Source organism: Aphelocoma coerulescens, unplaced genomic scaffold (assembly GCF_041296385.1).
Source record: "Aphelocoma coerulescens isolate FSJ_1873_10779 unplaced genomic scaffold, UR_Acoe_1.0 HiC_scaffold_116, whole genome shotgun sequence".
NCBI lineage: Eukaryota > Metazoa > Chordata > Aves > Passeriformes > Corvidae > Aphelocoma > Aphelocoma coerulescens.
This window is the reverse complement of record NW_027183474.1, coordinates 804,371-823,733: the sequence shown is the minus strand read 5'-3', so window position 1 is coordinate 823,733 and position 19,363 is coordinate 804,371. Positions and strand designations below refer to the sequence as shown.

Genomic DNA, 19,363 nt, shown 5'->3' with positions numbered 1-19,363 from the left:
GGGGCGGGTTTGGGGAGGGATCCTGCGGCTGCCGCTGCCCCCGGGCCGCAAGCTGAGGCGGCTGGACGGGGCGCGCCTGCTCCGCGACAACCTGGAATGGGTGAGAATCCGCGCGTTTCGGGAAAAAAACGGCCAGTTCTGGGGTTTCCCGGGGATTCGGGATCGATTTGGGTGGATTTCAGTGATTTTTGGGGGTTTTGGGGGTTTTTTGGGGGGGGTTTTTGGGGTGGTTTTGAGGGGGGGTTTGAGGGCATCCTGAGGGGATTCTGAGGAGATTCTGAGGGGATTCTGAGGGGATTTTGTTGCGTTTGAGGAGATTTTCAGCGACTTTTGGGGACTTGAGAATTTTGAGGGATTTTGGTTCAGTTTGGGATCAATTTGAGCGATTTTTGGGTTTTTGGGGGGATTTTGAGTGCTTTTGAAGTGGTTTTTGAGGGGATTCTGAGGGGACTTCTGAGGAGATTCTGAGGGGATTCTGAGGAGAGTTTGAGGCATTTTGAGGAGATTTGGAGGGGATTTTCAGGGATTTTGATGGATTTGGGAATTTGGGGGGGATTTGGAGGGATTTCGGTTGAGTTTGGGCTGGATTGGAGCGGTTTTTGGGGAGGTTTGGGGCGGGTTTGGGGAGGGATCCTGCGGCTGCCGCTGCCCCCGGGCCGCAAGCTGAGGCGGCTGGACGGGGCGCGCCTGCTCCGCGACAACCTGGAATGGGTGAGAATCCGCGCGTTTCGGGAAAAAAACGGGGCAGTTCTGGGGTTTCCCGGGGATTCGGGATCGATTTGGGTGGATTTTAGTGATTTTTGGGGGTTTTTTGGGGTTTTTTTGGGTGGTTTTGAGGGGGGTTTTGAGGGCATCCTGAGGGGATTCTGAGGAGATTCTGAGGGGATTCTGAGGGGATTTTGTTGCGTTTGAGGAGATTTTGAGGGATTTTTGAGGGATTTGGGAATTTGGGGGGATTTTGAGGGATTTCGGTTCTGTTTGGGATCAGTTTGAGCGATTTTTTGGGTTTTTTGGGGTCTTTTTGGGTGGTTTTGAGGGGATTCTGAGGAGATTCTGAGAGGATTTTGTTGCATTTGAGGCGATTTTGAGGAGATTTTCAGCGACTTTTGGGGACTTGAGAATTTTGAGGGGTTTTGGTTCAGTTTGGGATCAATTTGAGCGATTTTTGGTGTTTTTTGGTTGATTTTTTGGGGGATTTTGAGTGCTTTTGAGGGGGTTTGAGCAGGGTTTTGGAGGGGATTGTGAGGAGATTGTGAGGGGTTTCTGAGGAGATTTTCAGCGACTTTTGGGGACTTGAGAATTTTGAGGGATTTTGGTTCAGTTTGGGATCAATTTCAGTGATTTTGGGGGGTTTTGGGTGTTTTTTTTGGGGGATTTTGGGTGGTTTTGAGGGAGTTTTTGAGGGGATTCTGAAGGGATTCTGAGGAGATTCTGAGGGGATTCTGAGGTGATTTTGTTGCATTTGAGGCGATTTGGAGGGGATTTTGAGGACTTGAAAATTTTGAGGGATTTTGCTTCATTTTGGGATCAATTTGAGCGATTTTTGGGTTTTTTGGGGGGGATTTTATGGGGAATTTTAGGGGATTTTGAGGCGATTTTGAGGGGGGTTTTGAGAGGATTCTGAGGGGATTCTGAGGGGATTTTGCTGCATTTGAGGAGATTTTGAGGGATTTTTGTGGACTTGGGAATTTTGAGGGGTTTTGGTTCAGTTTGGGATCAATTTGAGCGATTTTTGGTGTTTTTTGGTTGATTTTTTGGGGGATTTTGAGTGCTTTTGAGGGGGTTTGAGCAGGGTTTTGGAGGGGATTGTGAGGGGATTGTGAGGAGATTCTGAGGGGGTTCTGAGGAGATTTTCAGAGACTTTTGGGGATTTGAGAATTTTGAGGGATTTTGGTTCAGTTTGGGATCAATTACAGTGGGTTTTGGGGTTTTTGGGTGGCTTTGAGGGTTTTTTTGAGGGGGTTTCTGAGGGGATTCTGAAGGGATTCTGAGGGGATTCTGAGGGGATTTTGTTGCATTTGAGGAGATTTTGAGGAGATTTTCAGCGACTTTTGGGGACTTGAGAATTTTGAGGGGTTTTGGTTCAGTTTGGGACCAATTTCAGTGATTTTGGGGGGTTTTGGGTGATTTTTTGGGGTTTTTTTTGGGTGGTTTTGAGGGGGTTTTTGAGGGGATTCTGAAGGGATTCTGAGGGGATTCTGAGGTGATTTTGTTGCATTTGAGGCAATTTGGAGGGGATTTTGAGGACTTGAAAATTTTGAGGGATTTTGGATCATTTTGGGATCAATTTGAGCGATTTTTGGGTTTTTGGGGGGGATTTTATGGGGAATTTTAGGGGATTTTGAGGCGATTTTGAGGGGGGTTTTGAGAGGATTCTGAGGGGATTCTGAGGGGATTTTGCTGCATTTGAGGAGATTTTGAGGGATTTTTGTGGACTTGGGAATTTTGAGGGGTTTTGGTTCAGTTTGGGATCAATTTGAGCGATTTTGGGGGTTTTTTGGGTGAGTTTTTGGGGGATTTTGAGTGCTTTTGAGGGGGTTTGAGCAGGGTTTTGGAGGGGATTGAGAGGGGATTGTGAGGAGATTTTGAGGGGGTTCTGAGGAGATTTTCAGAGACTTTTGGGGATTTGAGAATTTTGAGGGATTTTGGTTCAGTTTGGGATCAATTACAGTGATTTTTGGGGTTTTTGGGTGGCTTTGAGGGTTTTTTTGAGGGGGTTTCTGAGGGGATTCTGAGGGGATTCTGAGGGGATTCTGAGGGGATTTTGTTGCATTTGAGGAGATTTTGAGGAGATTTTCAGCGACTTTTGGGAATTTGAGAATTTTGAGGGATTTTGGTTCAGTTTGGGATCAGTTTGAGCGATTTTTGGTGTTTTTTGGTTGATTTTTTGGGGGATTTTGGGTGCTTTTGAGGGGGTTTGAGCAGGGTTTTGGAGGTGATTGTGAGGGGATTGTGAGGAGGTTTTGAGGGGGTTCTGAGGAGATTTTCAGAGACTTCTGGGGATTTCAGAATTTTGAGGGATTTTGGTTCAGTTTGGGATCAATTTGAGCGATTTTTGGGTTTTTGGGGGGGATTTTGAGTGCTTTTGAGGTGGTTTTTGAGGGGATTTTGAAGGGACTTCTGAGGAGATTCTGAGGGGATTCTGAGAGGATTTTGTTGCATTTGAGGAGATTTTGAGGGATTTTTGAGGGATTTGGGAATTTGGGGGGATTTTGAGGGATTTCGGTACTGTTTGGGATCAGTTTGAGCGATTTTTTGGGTTTTTTGGGGTCTTTTTGGGTGGTTTTGAGGGGGTTTCTGAGGGGATTCTGAAGGGATTCTGAGGGGATTCTGAGGGGATTTTGTTGCATTTGAGGAGATTTTGAGGAGATTTTCAGCGACTTTTGGGGACTTGAGAATTTTGAGGGGTTTTGGTTCAGTTTGGGACCAATTTCAGTGATTTTGGGGGGTTTTGGGTGATTTTTTTGGGGTTTTTTTTGGGTGGTTTTGAGGGGGTTTTTGAGGGGATTCTGAAGGGATTCTGAGGAGATTCTGAGGGGATTCTGAGGGGATTCTGAGGGGATTTTGTTGCATTTGAGGCAATTTGGAGGGGATTTTGAGGACTTGAAAATTTTGAGGGATTTTGGATCATTTTGGGATCAATTTGAGCGATTTTTGGGTTTTTGGGGGGGATTTTATGGGGAATTTTAGGGGATTTTGAGGCGATTTTGAGGGGGGTTTTGAGAGGATTCTGAGGGGATTCTGAGGGGATTTTGCTGCATTTGAGGAGATTTTGAGGGATTTTTGTGGACTTGGGAATTTTGAGGGGTTTTGGTTCAGTTTGGGATCAATTTGAGCGATTTTTGGTGTTTTTTGGTTGATTTTTTGGGGGATTTTGAGTGCTTTTGAGGGGGTTTGAGCAGGGTTTTGGAGGGGATTGTGAGGGGATTGTGAGGAGATTTTGAGGGGTTTCTGAGGAGATTTTCAGAGACTTTTGGGGATTTGAGAATTTTGAGGGATTTTGGTTCAGTTTGGGATCAATTTGAGCGATTTTTGGGTTTTTGGGGGGGATTTTGAGTGCTTTTGAGGTGGTTTTTGAGGGGTTTTGGAGGGAATTCTGAGGGGATTTTGTTGCATTTGAGGAAATTCGGAGGCGATTTTGAGGGGATTTTCAGGGATTTTCGGGGATTTGAGAATTTTGCGGGATTTTGCTTCACTTTAGCATCAAACTTAGTGATTTTTGGAAGCTTTTGGGTGATTTTCCCTCAAATCCCACCCATTTTTTCTCAGAATTTCCCCAAAATTTCACCAAATTTCCTCCAAATTTCCCGATTTTTTTAGGAATTCCGCGCTCTTTTCACCCAATCCCAAATTCCCCTCCTCCCAAAATTTGGGAACACCCCAAAATCCCAAATTTCCATTGATTTTCTTCCCGTTTTGGGTGATTTTCCCTCAAATCCCGCCCGATTTTTCTCGGAATTTCGCCAAAATTTCACCAAATTTCCCCAAATTTCCCCATTTTTTTAGGAATTCCGGGCTCTTTTCACCCAATCCCAAATTCCCCCCCTCCCAAAATTTGGGAACACCCCAAAATCCCAAATTTCCATTGATTTTATTCCCATTTTCCTTCAAATCCCGCCCGTTTTTTCTCGGAATTTCACCAAAATTTCACCAAATTTCCCCAAATTTCCCCATTTTTTTAGGAATTCCGGGCACTTTTCACCCAATCCCAAATTTCCCCCCCTCCCAAAATTTGGGAACACTCCAAAATCCCAAATTTCCATTGATTTTATTCCCATTTTCCCTCAAATCCCGCCCGTTTTTTCTCGGAATTTCACCAAAATTTCACCAAATTTCTCCCAATTTCCCCATTTTTTTTTAGGAATTCCGGGCTCTTTTCACCCAATCCCAAATTTCCTCCCCTCCCAAAATTTGGGAACACTCCAAAATCCCAAATTTCCATTGATTTTATTCCCATTTTCCCTCAAATCCCGCCCGTTTTTTCTCAGAATTTCACCAAAATTTCACCAAATTTTCCCCAAATTTACCCATTTTTTTAGGAATTCCGGGCTCTTTTCATCCAATCCCAAATTCCCTCCCCTCCCAAAATTTGGGAACACTCCAAAATCCCAAATTTCCATTGATTTTATTCCCATTTTCCCTCAAATCCCGCCCGTTTTTTCTCAGAATTTCGCCAAAATTTCACCAAATTTCCCCCAAATTTCCCCATTTTTTTAGGAATTCCGGGCTCTTTTCACCCAATCCCAAATTCCCCCCCTCCCAAAATTTGGGAACATTCCAAAATCCCAAATTTCCATTGATTTTATTCCCATTTTCCCTCAAATCCCGCCCGTTTTTTCTCGGAATTTCCCCAAAATTTCACCAAATTTCCTCCAAATTTCCCCATTTTTTTAGGAATTCCGGGCACTTTTCACCCAATCCCAAATTCCCCCCCTCCCAAAATTTGGGAACATTCCAAAATCCCAAATTTCCATTGATTTTATTCCCATTTTCCCTCAAATCCCGCCCGTTTTTTCTCGGAATTTCACCAAAATTTCACCAAATTTCCCCCAATTTTCCCCATTTTTTTAGGAATTCCGGGCACTTTTCACCCAATCCCAAATTCTCTCCCTTCCCAAAATTTGGGAACACCCCAAAATCCCAAATTTCCATTGATTTTCTTCCCGTTTCGGGTGATTTTCCCTCAAATCCCGCCCGTTTTTTCTCGGAATTTCACCAAAATTTCACCAAATTTCCTCCAAATTTCCCCATTTTTTTAGGAATTCCGGGCGCTTTTCACCCAATCCCAAATTCCCCCCCTCCCAAAATTTGGGAACACCCCAAAATCCCAAATCTCCCTCGATTTTCCTCCCGTTTCGGCCGATTTCCCCTCCAATCCCGCCCGTTTTTTCTCGGAATTCCCCCAAATTTGCCCCGATTTTCCCGGGTTTTTTTCGGGAATACCCCAGAACCTTCCGGAATTCCCGTTTTTCCCAGGATCCCCAGGGGCCCCCGCGCGGCCTGGCCTCGCTGCGCACGGCCCTGAGCATCCTGGAGAAGTACGGCCGCAACCTGCTGAGCCCGCGCCCGCCGCGCCACTGGAGAGCCGTGCGCTTCGGCAACCCCGTCTTCCGCAGCACCGTCGGCGCCATCCAGGTCTGGGAGGCTCCAATTCCATCTTTTCCCCAAAATCCCGCTTTTTTTGCCCAAAAAAATCCCCTTTTTTTTCCCAAAAATCCGCCCCAAATCCGGCCCCCCCCCTCCCCCCCCCCCCCAGGCCCGGCTCTGCCCCCTCACACAGGCCACGCCCACTGAGCAAAGCCACGCCCACTGCTTACGTCACGCTCTACGTCACGCTCACTGCTCCAAGCACTGTCCATCACCCCAAGCCACGCCCACCGAGCAAAGCCACGCCCACTGTCCCTCCCAGTCCTCTCCCAGTATAAACCAGTAACCCTAAATCCCCTCCCAGTCCCTTCCAGTCCCCTCCCAATCCCCTCCCAGTTCCCTCCCAGTCCCTCCCAGTTCCCTCCCAGTCCCTCCCAGTCCCCTCCCAGTCCCCTCCCAGTCCCTCCAAGTCCCTCCCAGTCCCTCCCAATCCCCTCCCAGTCCCTCCCAGTCTCTCCCAATCCCTTCCCAGTTTGTCCCAGTCCCTCCCAGTTCTTCCCAGTTCCCTCCCAGTCCCTCCCAGTCCCCCTCAGTTTGTCCCAGTTCATCCCAGTTCCCTCCCAGTATGAACAGGTAACACCTGAGTCCCCTCCCAATCCTCTCCCAGTCCCTCCCAGTCCCTCCCAGTCCCTCCCAGTCCCTCCCAGTCCCTCCCAGTTCTTCCCAGTTCCCTCCCAGTCCCTCCCAGTCCCTCTCAGTTTGTCCCAGTTCATCCCAGTTCCCTCCCAGTATGAACCGGTAACACCCGAGTCCCCTCCCAATCCCCTCCCAGTTCCCTCCCAGTCCCTTCCCAGTTTGTCCCAGTTCATCCCAGTCCCTCCCAGTCCTTCCCAGTCTCTCCCAGTTCCCTCCCCATCACTCCCAGTCCCTCCCAGTCCCTCCCAGTTCATCCCAGTTCCCCTCCCAGTATGAACCAGTAACACCCGAGTCCCCTCCCAATCCCCTCCCAGTCCCTCCCAGTCCTCCCCGGTTCATCCCAGTCCCCTCCCAATCCCTTCCAGTCTCTCCCAATCCCCTCCCAGTCCCTCCCAGTCCCTCCCAGTTTTTCCCAGTTCATCCCAGTTCATCCCAATCCCTTCCCAGTTCCCTCCCAGTCCCTCCCAGTCCCCCCCAGTCCATCCCAATCCCCTCCCAGTCCCTCCCAATCCCCTCCCAGTCCCTCCCAGTCCCTCCCAGTACAAACCAGTATCCCCGCAGGGGGGCCGTTCCGTGCTCCGTCTCCTCGGTTACACGCAGGAGTCGGGGGAGGGGCTGAGTTTCCCTCCCCCCCCCGCGGGCCCGCAGCGCCCCCTGGTGGCCGCGGTCACGGCCGAGGTGCTGCTGCTGCGCGCCGAGCTCGACCTGCTGCTGCAGGTACTGGTTTGTACTGGTTTGTACTGGTTTGGACTGGTTTGGGGTCTGGGGGTACTGCAAGGGACTGGGAGGGACTGGGAGAGAGCTTGGGGTCACTGGGGTGGGGTTTGGGGTCACTGGGAGGGACTGGGATGGGTTTCAGGCTTAGTGGTTTGGGGTTTTTCCTTTACTGGTTTGTACTGGTTTCTACTGGTTTGGGGTCTGGGGGTACTGCAAGGGACTGGGAGTGACTGGGAGAGAGTTAGGAGTCACTGGGGTGGGGTTTGGGGTCACTGGGAGGGACTGGGATGGGTTTCAGGCTTACTGGTTTGGGTTTTTCCTTTACTGGTTTGTATTGAATTATATTGGTTTGGACTGGTTTGGGCTCTTGGGTTACTGGGATGAACTGGGAGTGACTGGGAGCGACTGGGATGGGGTTTGGGGTCGCTAGGAGGGATTGGGATGGGTTTCAGGCTTACTGGTTTGGGGTTCTTTCTTTACTGGTTTATACTGGTTTGTACTGATTTCTACTGGTTTGGGGTCTGGGGTTACTGGGATGAACTGGGAGAGAGTTTGGGGTCCCTGGGAGTGGATTTGGGCCTACTGGGAGTCACTGGTTTGGGGTTTTTCCCTTACTGGTTTGTACTGGTTTGGGGTCTGGGGTGACTGGGATGAACTGGGATGAACTGGGAGGAGACTGGGAGGGGATTTAGGGTTACTGGTTTATACTGGGAGGGAACTGGGTTGAACTGGGAGGGACTGGTAGGGGACTGGGAGGGACTGGGAAGGAACTGGGAGGGACTGGGAGGGGACTGGGAGGGACTGGGATGGACTGGGAGGGACTGGGAGGGGATTGGGAAGGAACTGGGAAAGCTTTTGGGCATACTGGTTTGCACTGGGAGCGTTCTGGGCTTTACTGGTTTATACTGGGGCTTACCTGATTTGTACTGGGAGAGCACTGGGAGGGTCACTGGTCCGTACTGGTTTGTACTGGTTTATACTGGGAGTCTCTTGACTCCTTCTCTCTCCTTCCAGAACCGACACCCAAACCCCCAGTTCTTCACCGAGATCTTACTGGGAGGGGATGAGGTGAGACTGGTTTATACTGGGAGGGACTGGGAGGGGACTGGGAGGGACTGGGAGGGACTGGGAGGGGATTGGGATGAACTGGGAGGGACTGGGAGGGGATTGGGAGGGACTGGTTTGTACTGGGAGGGAATTAGGGAGGGACTGGGAAGGACTGGGAGGGACTGGGAGGGACTGCAAGGGGACTGGGAGGGACTGGGAGGGACTGGGATGGGATTGGGAGGGACTGGTTTGTACTGGGAGGGAATTGGGGAGGGACTGGGAAGGACTGGGAGGGACTGGGAGGGACTGGGAGGGAACTGGGAAGGACTGGGAGGAACTGGGAGGGAACTGGGAAGGACTGGGAGGGAACTGGGAGGGACTGGGAGGGACTGGGAGGGGATTCGGGGTTACTGGTTTATACTGGGAGGGACTGGGAGGGACTGAGAAGGGACTGGGAGGGACTGGGAGGTTTTGGGAGGGAACTGGGACAAACTGGGAGGGATCAAACTGGTCCATACTGGTTCGAACTGGTTTGAACTGGCGGCCGTTTGGCGCCCCCTAGTGGCCGCTGGCGTCGGACGCGCTGCCGGCGGCGAGCGAGGTCCTCCCGGCCGGTAGGGGGCGCTCTCACGGGAGGGGCCCAGGGGGATTTTGGGGGGAATTTGGGGAAATTTGGGGAAATTTGGGGGAATTTGGGGAAATTTGGGGGAATTTGGGGGGTCCCGGGTGGGGTTTGGGGGGGCAGGAGGGGGAGGGGTGGGGGAAAAAGGGGATTTTGGGGAAAAAATGGGAATTTTGGGGGGAAATGGGGATTTTTTGGGGGAAAAAATGGGAATCTCGGTTAAAAAATGGGAATTTGGGGGAAAAACGGGCGATTTTGGGGAAAAAAAGGGAAATTTTGAGAAAAAATGGGAATTTTGGGGGGAAAATTGGGATTTTTTGGGGGGAAAATTGGGAATTTTGGTTTTAAAAATGGGTATTTTGGGGAAAAATGGGAATTTTGGGGAAAAAAATGGGATTTTGGGGGAAAAAGTGGGAATTTGGGGAAAAAACTGGGAAGTTTGGTTTAAAAACTGGGAATTTTGAGGGGAAAAAGAAAATTTTGGGGTGAAAAAATGACAATTTTGGTTAAAAAATGGCAATTTAGGTTAAAAACCAGGGGATTTTGGTTGTAAAAATGACAATTTTGGGAAAAACCTGGGAATTTTGGTTTAAAAAATGGCAATTTTGAGGGAAAAAAGGGAATTTGGGGGGGAAAAAAGGGAATTTTGGGGTTTAAAAAATGGCAATTTTGGGAAAAACCCGGGAATTTAGGGTTTGAAAAAATGGGAATTTTGAGGAAAAAATGGAATTTTGGGTTTAAAAATGGCAATTTTGGTTAAAAACTGGGGAATTTTGGGTTTAAAAATGGCAATTCTGGTTAAAAAATGGGAGTTTGGGTTTAAAAAAAGGGAATTTTGGTTGAAACCCGGGAATTTTGGTTTAAAAAAGGGGAATTTTGGTTAAACCTGGGGAATTTTGGGTTTAAAAATGGCAATTTTGGTTAAAAACGTGGGAATTTAGGGGGGGAAAAGGGGAATTTTGAGGAAAAAATGGAATTTTGGGTTTAAAAATGGCAATTTTGGTTAAAACTTGGCAATTTTGGGGGAAAAAAGGGGAATTTTGGTTAAAACCTGGGAATTTTGGTTTAAAAAATGGCAATTTTGGTTTAAAAAAGGGGAATTTTGGTTAAACCCGGGGAATTTTGGGTTTAAAAATGGCAATTTTGGTTAAAAACGTGGGAATTTGGGGGGAGAAAAGGAAAATTTTGAGGAAAAAATGGAATTTTGGGTTTAAAAATGGCAATTTTGGTTAAAACTCGGCAATTTTGGGGGAAAAAAGGGGAATTTTGGTTTAAAAAGGGGGAATTTTGGTTAAAAACCCGGGAATTTGGGAGGGAAAAGGGGAATTTTGAGGAAAAAATGGAATTTTGGGTTTAAAAATGACAATTTTGGTTAAAACCTGGGGAATTTGGGGGGAAAAAGGGGAATTTTGGTTTAAAAAAGGGGAATTTTGGTTAAAAGCCAGGAAATTTTGGGGGAAAAAGTGGGAATTTTGAGGAAAAAATTGAATTTTGGGTTTAAAAATGACAATTTCAGTTAAAAACCAGGGAATTTTGGGTTTAAAAATGGCAATTTTGGTTAAAACCTGGGAAATTTGGTTTAAAAAAGGGGAATTTTGGTTTAAAACCGGCAATTTTGGTTTAAAAAAGGGGAATTTTGGTTAAAAACCCGGGAATTTGGGGGGAAAAAGGGGAATTTTGAGGAAAAAATGGAATTTTGGGTTTAAAAATGACAATTTTGGTTAAAAATTGGGAATTTTGGGTTTAAAAAATGGGAATTTTGGGGCAGGGCGGGGTTGCTTTGATGTCCCCTCCCCCCCCCCAGGCGGCGCCGCCCCCCCCGAGGAGGGGGTGGGGGAGGGGCGGGGCTGGAGCTGCCGCAGCTGCACCTTCCGGAACCCCTCCCCCCACGTGCTGTGCCAGGTGTGCGAGCGCCCCCGGCTGGCCCGGAGGCCTCCGGTGAGAGATTTGGGGTGAAAAAGGGGGATTTTGGGCAAAAAGGGGGATTTGGGGGGAAAACGGGGAGTTTGGGTGGGAAAAATGGGGATTTTGGGAAAGAAATGGGGGTTTGGGGGGAAAAATGGGGATTTTGGGTAAAAAGGGGGAGTTTGGGGAAAAAAAATGGGGATTTGGGGGGTAAAAATGGGGATTTTTGGAGGGAAAAAGGGGGTTTTGGGGGAAAAAATTGGGAGTTTGGAAAAAAATTTGGGGTTTTGGGGGGAAAAAGGGGAGTTTGGGGGGAAAAATGGGGATTTGGGGAAAAATTTGGGAGTTTGGGGGGAAAAATGGCGATTTTGGGGGAAAAATTTGGGGATTTGGGGGAAAAAAGGGGATTTGGGGGAAAAAAGGGGATTTTGCGGGGAAAAATGGGGATTTTGGGTAAAAATGGGGGAGTTTGGGGGGAAAAGGGGGATTTTTGGCGAAAAATTTGGGAGTTTGGGGAAAAGAGGGGGTTTGGGGGGAAAAATGAAGATTTTGGGTAAGAAAGGGGAGTTTTGGGGGGAAAAATTGGGGGATTTGGGGGGAAAATTTTGGGGATTTTTGGGAGAAAAATGGGGATTTTGGGGGTAAAAATGTGGATTTTCTGGAGAAAAACGTGGGGATTTGGGGGTAAAATGGGATTTTGCGGAAATTTGGGGGATTTTGGGGGGAAAATTTGGGGATTTTGGGGGGAAAAATGGGGATTTTGGGTAAAAAAGGGGGATTTGGGGGGGAAAAAGGGGAGTTTGGGGGGAAAAAAGGGGATTTGGGGAAAAATTTGTGAGTTTGGGGGGAAAAGGGGATTTGGGGGGAAAATGGGGATTTTGAGGGGAAAAATGGGGATTTTGGGTAAAAAAAAGGAGGGAGTTTGGGGAAAAATGGGGATTTTGGGAAAGAAATGGGGGTTTGGAGGGAAAAATGGGGATTTTGGGTGAAAAGGGGGGAGTTTGGGGAAAACAGGGGGGAGATTGGGGGAAAAATGGGGATTTTTGGGAGAAAAATTTGGGGGTTTTTTTGGTAAAATGGGGCTTTCGGGGGTAAAATGGGGATTTTGGGGGGAAAAATGGGGATTTTGGGCAAAAAAGGGGGAGTTTGGGGGAAAAAATGGGTATTTTGGGGGAAAAATTGGGAATTTTGGGCTTTTTTAGATAAAATTGGGGTTTTTACGGGAAAAAACGGGGATTTCATAGAAAAATGAGAGATTTTGGGTGGAAAACCAGGATTTGGTGGGAAAGTGGGAATTTTGGGTGGAAAAACGGCGATTTTGGGGTTCTCACTTGGATTTGGGTCCCTCCAGCCCCGCCCGGAACCCGCCCAGGCCTGGCCCTGCCCCCGCTGCACCTTCCTGAACCCCGGCCCCTCCCCCACCTGTGAGGCCTGCGGGGAGGCCCCGCCCCCTGCCGGTGATGTCACTTCCTGCCAGCCCACACCCCCTCCCGCTGCTGTTCCCGCCACTTCCGGGTTGGATCCGCCCACTTCCGGTTCTAGCCACGCCCCTTCTGGGTTGGACCCGCCCACTTCCGGTTCTGGTCACGCCCCTTCCGGCTTGGAAACAACAACTTCCTGTGTTGGCCACGCCTCTTCCGGGTTGAATGATGTCACTTCCGGGTTTGACTCCGCCCCTTCCGGTGGTGGGATTTCGACTTCCGGGTGTGGCCCCGCCCCTTCCCGTGATGCTTTGCGGCAGCGGAAGATGCTGGAGGAAGGGCGCCGCCTGGTGGCGCTCGTGAGGGTGAGGAGATGTCGGGGGTGGGGAGGGAGATTTGGGGATTTTGGGGCAGTTTTGGGGATTTTGGGGAATTTTGAGTAGATTTTCAAAGAATTTTAGGAATTTTTGTGACTTTTGGAAAATTTTGGGGATTTTTGGGGATTTTTGGGGATTTTAGGGATTTTTGGGGAGTTTTTGGGGATTTTTTGGGAATTTTGGGGATTTTTGGGGAATTTTGGGGATTTTTGGGAATTTTTGGGGATTTCCAAAATTTATAAAAATTCACAAAAGTTCACAAAAATTCCCCAAAATTCCCCAAAGTTCTCCAAAATTTTCCAAAAGTCACAAAAATTCACAGACATTCACGAAAATCTCTCAAAATTTTCCAAAAGTCACAAAGTCCACAAAAATGTGCAAAAATTCTCCCAAAGTCAGAAAAGTTCACAAAAATTCACAAAAATTTTCCAAAACACACAAAAATTCACAAAAATTCTCCTAAATTTTTCAAGTCCCAAAACTTCACAAAAACTCACAGAAATTCCCCAAAATTTTCCAAAAGTCACAAAAGTTTACAAAAATTCACAAAAATCCCCCCAAATTTTCCATAAGTCACCAAAATTCACAAAAATTCATGGAAATTCGCAAAAAAATGTAGAAATTCATAAAGATTCGCAAAAATTCATAAAAACTCCTAAAAACCGCCCAAAATTTTCCAAGAGTCACAAAAATTCACAAAAATTTACAAAAATTCCTAAAAATTCGTAAAAATTCGTAAAAATACACAAAAATTCATAAAAATTCATAAAAATACACAAAATTTCACAAAAATCCCCCCAAATTTTCCAAAATTTGCAAAAATTTGCAAAAAACTCACAGAAATTCCCAAAAATTCCCCAAAATCCCCAAAATTCTCCAAAATCTCAGGATTTTTTAGGGAATTCTGGGGATTTTCCCAGAATTCCCCCAATTTTTCTCTTTTTCCCCCCCAACCTCCCCCTTTTTCCCCTCCCCCACCCTTCACCCACCCTCCCCTCCCCCCCCCCAGGCCGCCGAATCCCAGGGCCTCCCCCCAGAATCCCTCAGCCCCTCCCTCCTCGCCCCTCCCCCCCCGGGCCCCTCCCCCACCTCCCCCGAATCCCAAATCCGGCTCTTCCGGAGCCACCTCGGAGGGGTCCTCAAGGCCCTGCAGGGGGCGGAGCCTGAAGGGGGCGGGGCCTCGCTGGGGCCTTTCTCATTGGCCGAAGCCGCCTGGGCGTGGCTGGAGGGGGAGGGGAGCCTGGACCGAGCTCGCCGCGCTCTGATTGGCCGCAGGAAGCAGCAGGTAAAGGGGGGAGGGGCTGCGGGGTCGGGGTTCAAGATGGCGGAGTTTGGGGGCGGGGCTTTGGAATTTGGGGGCGGGGGTTTGGAATTTGGGGTCAAAATGGCGGAAATTGGGGCGGGGCTTCAAAATTTGGGGTCAAAATGGCGGAATTTGGGGGCGTGGCCTAAAAATTTGGATTCAAGATGGCGGAATTTGGGGGCGTGGCCTGAAAATTTGGGCTCAAAATGGCGGAAATTGGGGGCGGGGCTTCAAAATTTGGATTCAAAATGGCGGAATCTGGGGGCGTGGCCTAAAAATTGGATTCAAAATGGCGGAATTTGGGGGCGTGGCCTCAAAATTTGGATTCAAAATGGCGGAAATTGGGGGCGGGGCTTCAAAATTTGGGTTCAAAATGGCGGAAATTGGGGGCGTGGCCTCAAAATGTCGATTCAAAATGGCGGAATTTGGGGGCGGGGCTTCAAAATTTGGATTCAAAATGGCGGAATTTGAGGGCGTGGCCTAAAATTTGGATTCAAAATGGCGGAATTTGGGGGCGGGGCTTCAAAATTTGGATTCAAAATGGCGGAATTTGGGGGCGTGGCCTAAAAATTTGGATTCAAGATGGCGGAAATTGGGGGCGTTGCTTCAAAATTTGGATTCAAGATGGCGGAATTTGGGGGCGTGGCCTAAAAATCTGTATTAAAAATGGCGGAATTTGGGGGCGTGGCCTAAAAATTTGGGTTCAAAATGGCGGAATTTGGGGGGCGTGGCCTGAAAATTTGTGGGCAAAATGGCGGAAATTGGGGGCGTGGTGTAAAATTTTGGGGTGAAAATGGCGGAATTTGAGGGCGTGGCCTGAAAATTTGGATTCAAGATGGCGGAATTTGGGGGCGGGGCTTCAGAATTTGGGGTCAAAATGGCGGAATTTGATGGTGTGGCCTAAAATTTTGGGGTAAAAATGGCGTAATTTGGGGCGGGGCTTCAAAATTTGGATTCAAAATGGCGGAAATTGGGGGCGTGGCTTCAAAATTTGGATTCAAAATGGCGGAAATTGGGGGCGTGGCCTAAAAATTTGGGGTGTAAATGACAGAATTTGGGGGTGTGGCCTAAAAATTTGTGATTCGAAATGGCGGAATTTGGGGGCATGGCCTAAAAATTTGGATTCAAAATGGCGGAAATTGGGGGCGGGGCTTCAAAATTTGGGCCCCAAATGGCAAAATTTGGAGGCGTGGCCTAAAAATTTGGGTTCAAAATGGCGGAATTTGGGGGCGTGGCCTGAAAATTTGGGTTCAAAATGGCGGAATTTGGGGGCGTGGCCTAAAAATTTGGGGCGAAAATGGCGGAAATTGGGGGCGGGGCCTAAAAATTTGGGCCCAAAATGGCGGAATTTGGGGGCGTGGCCTAAAAATTTGGATTCAAGATGGCGGATTTTGGGGGCGTGGCCTAAAAATTTGGATTCAAAATGGCGGAATTTGGGGGCGTGGCCTGAAAATTTGGGCTCAAAATGGCGGAAATTGGGGGCGGGGCTTCAGAAAATGGGGATTTTTAGAGGTTTGTACTGGTTTATACTGGTTTGTACTGGTCCAAACCAGTCCAAAGTAGTTCAAACCAGTCTAAAGTGGTCCATACTCGTCCAGACTGGTCCATACTGGTCCAAACTGGTCCAAACTGGTCCATTTCAGGCCGTTTTTCACCCCAAAATGGCATTTTTTGCTGGTTTATACTGGTTTGTACTGGTCCAAACCGCTCCAAACCGGTCGAGACCACTCCAAACCACTCCGAACCAGTCCGTACTGGTCCGAACCGGTCCGTACTGGTCCAAACTGGTCCGCACTGGTCAAAACCGGTCCATTTTTAGTCCCAAATGGGGTTTTTAAGTAGTTTGTACTGGTTTGTACTGACCTATACTGGTTTATAGTGGTTTATACTGGTCCAAACTGCTCCAAACCAGTCCGAACCAGTCCGTACTGGTTCATACTGGTCCAAACTCGTCCAAACCGGTCCATTTCAGGCTGCTTTTTGCCCAAAAATGGGGATTTCGACTGGTTTATACTGGTTTCTACTGGTTTCTATTGGTTTCTACTGGTCGAAACCACTCTGAACCAGTCCGAACCAGTCTGAGCCAGTCTAAAGTGGCCGCTACTGGTTTGAACTGGTCCACAATGGTCCAAACTGGTCCAAACTGGTCCGTTTTAGGCCATTTTTCACCCCAAAACGGCATTTTTTACTGGTTTCTACTGGTTTCTCCTGCTCCAAACCGCTCCAAACCGGTCGAGACCACTCCAAACCACTCCGAACCAGTCCGAACCAGTCCGAACCGGTCTGTACTGGTCCAAACTGGTCCAAACTGGTCCACTTTAGGCCGTTTTTCACCCCAAAATGACGTTTTTTACTGGTTTATACTGGTTTGTACTGGTCCAAAACACTCCAAACCAGTCGAGACCACTCCAAACCAGTCTGAGCCAGTCTAAAACGATCGGAACTGGTCCATACTGGTCCGAACTGGTCCGAACTGGTCCAAACTGGTCCATTTTAGGCCGATTTTTATCCCAAAATGGGGACTTATACAGGTTTATACTGGTTTATACTGGTCCAAACTGCTCCAAACCAGTCTAAAGCAGTCTGAGCCAGTCTAAAACGGTCGGCACTGGTCCATACTGGTCCAAACTGGTCCAAACCGGTCTGTTTTAGGCCATTTTTCACCCCAAAACGGCATTTTTTACTGGTTTCTACTGGTTTCTACTGCTCCAAACCGCTCCAAACCGGTCGAGACCACTCCAAACCAGTCCGAACCAGTCCAAACCAGTCCGAACCAGTCCGTACTGGTCCAAACTGGTCCAAACTGGTCCATTTCAGGCCACTTTTTGGCCCCAAAATGGGGTTTTTTACTGGTTTATACTGGTTTTTACTGGTTTATAGTGGTCCAAACCGCTCCAAACCAGTCCGAACCAGTCTGAGCCAGTCTAAAACGATCGGCACTGGTCCATACTGGTCCATACTGGTCCGAACTGGTCCATTTTAGGCCATTTTTCACCCCAAAATGGGGTTTTTTACTGGTTTCTACTGGTTTCTCCTGCTCCAAACCGCTCCAAACCGGTCGAGACCACTCCAAACCACTCCGAACCAGTCCGAACCAGTCCGTACTGGTCCGAACTGGTCCAAACTGGTCCGCACTGGTCAAAACCGGTCCATTTTAGGCCATTTTTCACCCCAAAACGGCATTTTTACTGGTTTGTACTGGTTTATACTGGTCCAAAACACTCTAAACCAGTCGAGACCACTCCAAACCAGTCTGAGCCAGTCTAAAACGATCGGAACTGGTCCATACTGGTCCGAACTGGTCCGAACTGGTCCAAACTGGTCCATTTTAGGCTGATTTTTATCCCAAAATGGGGACTTATACTGGTTTATACTGGTTTTTACTGGTTTATAGTGGTCCAAACCGCTCCAAACCAGTCCGAACCAGTCTGAGCCAGTCTAAAACGATCGGCACTGGTCCATACTGGTCCAAACTGGTCCATTTCAGGCCATTTTTCACCCCAAAACGGCATTTTTTACTGGTTTATACTGGTTTCTCCTGCTCCAAAGCGCTCCAAACCGGTCGAGACCACTCCGAACCAGTCCGAACCAGTCCGAACCAGTCCGTACTGGTCCGAACCGGTCCGAACTGGTCCGAACTGGTCCAAACTGGTCCATTTTAGGCCGATTTTTATCCCAAAATGGGGACTTATACTGGTTTTTACTGGTTTATAGTGGTCCAAACCGCTCCAAACCAGTCCGAACCAGTCTGAGCCAGTCTAAAACGATCGGCACTGGTCCATACTGGTCCATACTGGTCCAAACCGGTCCATTTCAGGCCATTTTTCACCCCAAAATGGTTTTTTTTTACTGGTTTATACTGGTTTCTCCTGCTCCAAACCGCTCCAAACCGGTCGAGACCACTCCAAACCAGTCTGAACCAGTCTGAACCAGTCCGTACTGGTCCGAACCGGTCCAAACTGGTCCGCACTGGTCAAAACCGGTCCATTTTAGGCCATTTTTCACCCCAAAACAGCATTTTTTACTGGTTTATACTGGTTTCTACTGCTCCAAACTGCTCCAAACCAGTCCAAACCAGTCTGAGCCAGTCTAAAACGATTGGCACTGGTCCATACTGGTCCGAACCGGTCCGAACTGGTCCAAACTGGTCCATTTTAGGCCGATTTTTGTCCCAAAATGGGGACTTATACTGGTTTATACTGGTTTATACTGGTCCAAACTGCTCCAAACCGGTCTAAAGCAGTCTGAGCCAGTCTAAAACGGTCGGCACTGGTCCATATTGGTCCATACTGGCCCAAACTGGTCCATTTCAGGCCACTTTTTGGCCCAAAATGGGGTTTTTTACTGGTTTATACTGGTTTGTACTGGTTTATACTGGTCCAAACCAGTCCAAACCAGTCCAAAGGAGTCTAAAGTGGTCCATACTCGTCCAAACTGGTCCATAATGGTCCAAACTGGTCCGAACTGGTCCGAACTGGTCTATTTCAGGCCATTTTTCACCCCAAAACGGCATTTTTTACTGGTTTCTACTGGTTTCTCCTGCTCCAAACCGCTCCAAACCGGTCGAGACCACTCCAAACCACTCCGAACCAGTCCGAACCAGCCCGTACTGGTCCGAACCGGTCCGTACTGGTCCAAACTGGTCCGCACTGGTCAAAACCGGTCCATTTTAGGCCATTTTTCACCCCAAAACAGCATTTTTTACTGGTTTCTACTGGTTTCTACTGCTCCAAACTGCTCCAAACCAGTCCAAACCAGTCTGAGCCAGTCTAAAACGATTGGCACTGGTCCATACTGGTCCATACTGGTCCAAACTGGTCCATTTGAGGCCACTTTTTGGCCCAAAATAGGGGTTTTTACTGTTTTTTACTGGTTTATACTGGTCCAAACCAGTCCAAAGTAGTTCAAACCAGTCTAAAATGGTCCATACTCGTCCAGACTGGTCCATAATGGCCCAAACTGGTCCGCACTGGTCCAAACCGGTCCATTTCAGGCCATTTTTCACCCCAAAACGGCATTTTTTACTGGTTTATACTGGTTTCTCCTGCTCCAAACTGCTCCAAACCAGTCGAGACCACTCCAAACCAGTCTGAGCCAGTCTAAAACGATCGGAACTGGTCCATACTGGTCCGAACCGGTCCGAACTGGTCCAAACTGGTCCATTTTAGGCCGATTTTTATCCCAAAAT

At 48.2% G+C, this 19,363-nt stretch overlaps 1 protein-coding gene across 1 annotated transcript in view; it reads left to right on the top strand.

The window, feature by feature from the left end:
- The first annotated feature begins 96 nt into the window (after window positions 1-96).
- The window catches only part of LOC138100586 (E3 ubiquitin-protein ligase RNF31-like), a 49,581-nt gene continuing 30,314 nt past the window's right edge, over window positions 97-19,363 (top strand). Inside the window, exons 1-9 of the mRNA XM_068998459.1 lie at window positions 97-100; window positions 608-711; window positions 5,977-6,135; window positions 7,345-7,500; window positions 8,515-8,568; window positions 9,110-9,161; window positions 10,974-11,107; window positions 12,426-12,860; window positions 13,882-14,157. Coding sequence (XP_068854560.1) covers window positions 97-100; window positions 608-711; window positions 5,977-6,135; window positions 7,345-7,500; window positions 8,515-8,568; window positions 9,110-9,161; window positions 10,974-11,107; window positions 12,426-12,860; window positions 13,882-14,157 — 1,374 coding nt within the window. The remainder of the gene's footprint in view (window positions 101-607; window positions 712-5,976; window positions 6,136-7,344; window positions 7,501-8,514; window positions 8,569-9,109; window positions 9,162-10,973; window positions 11,108-12,425; window positions 12,861-13,881; window positions 14,158-19,363) is intronic.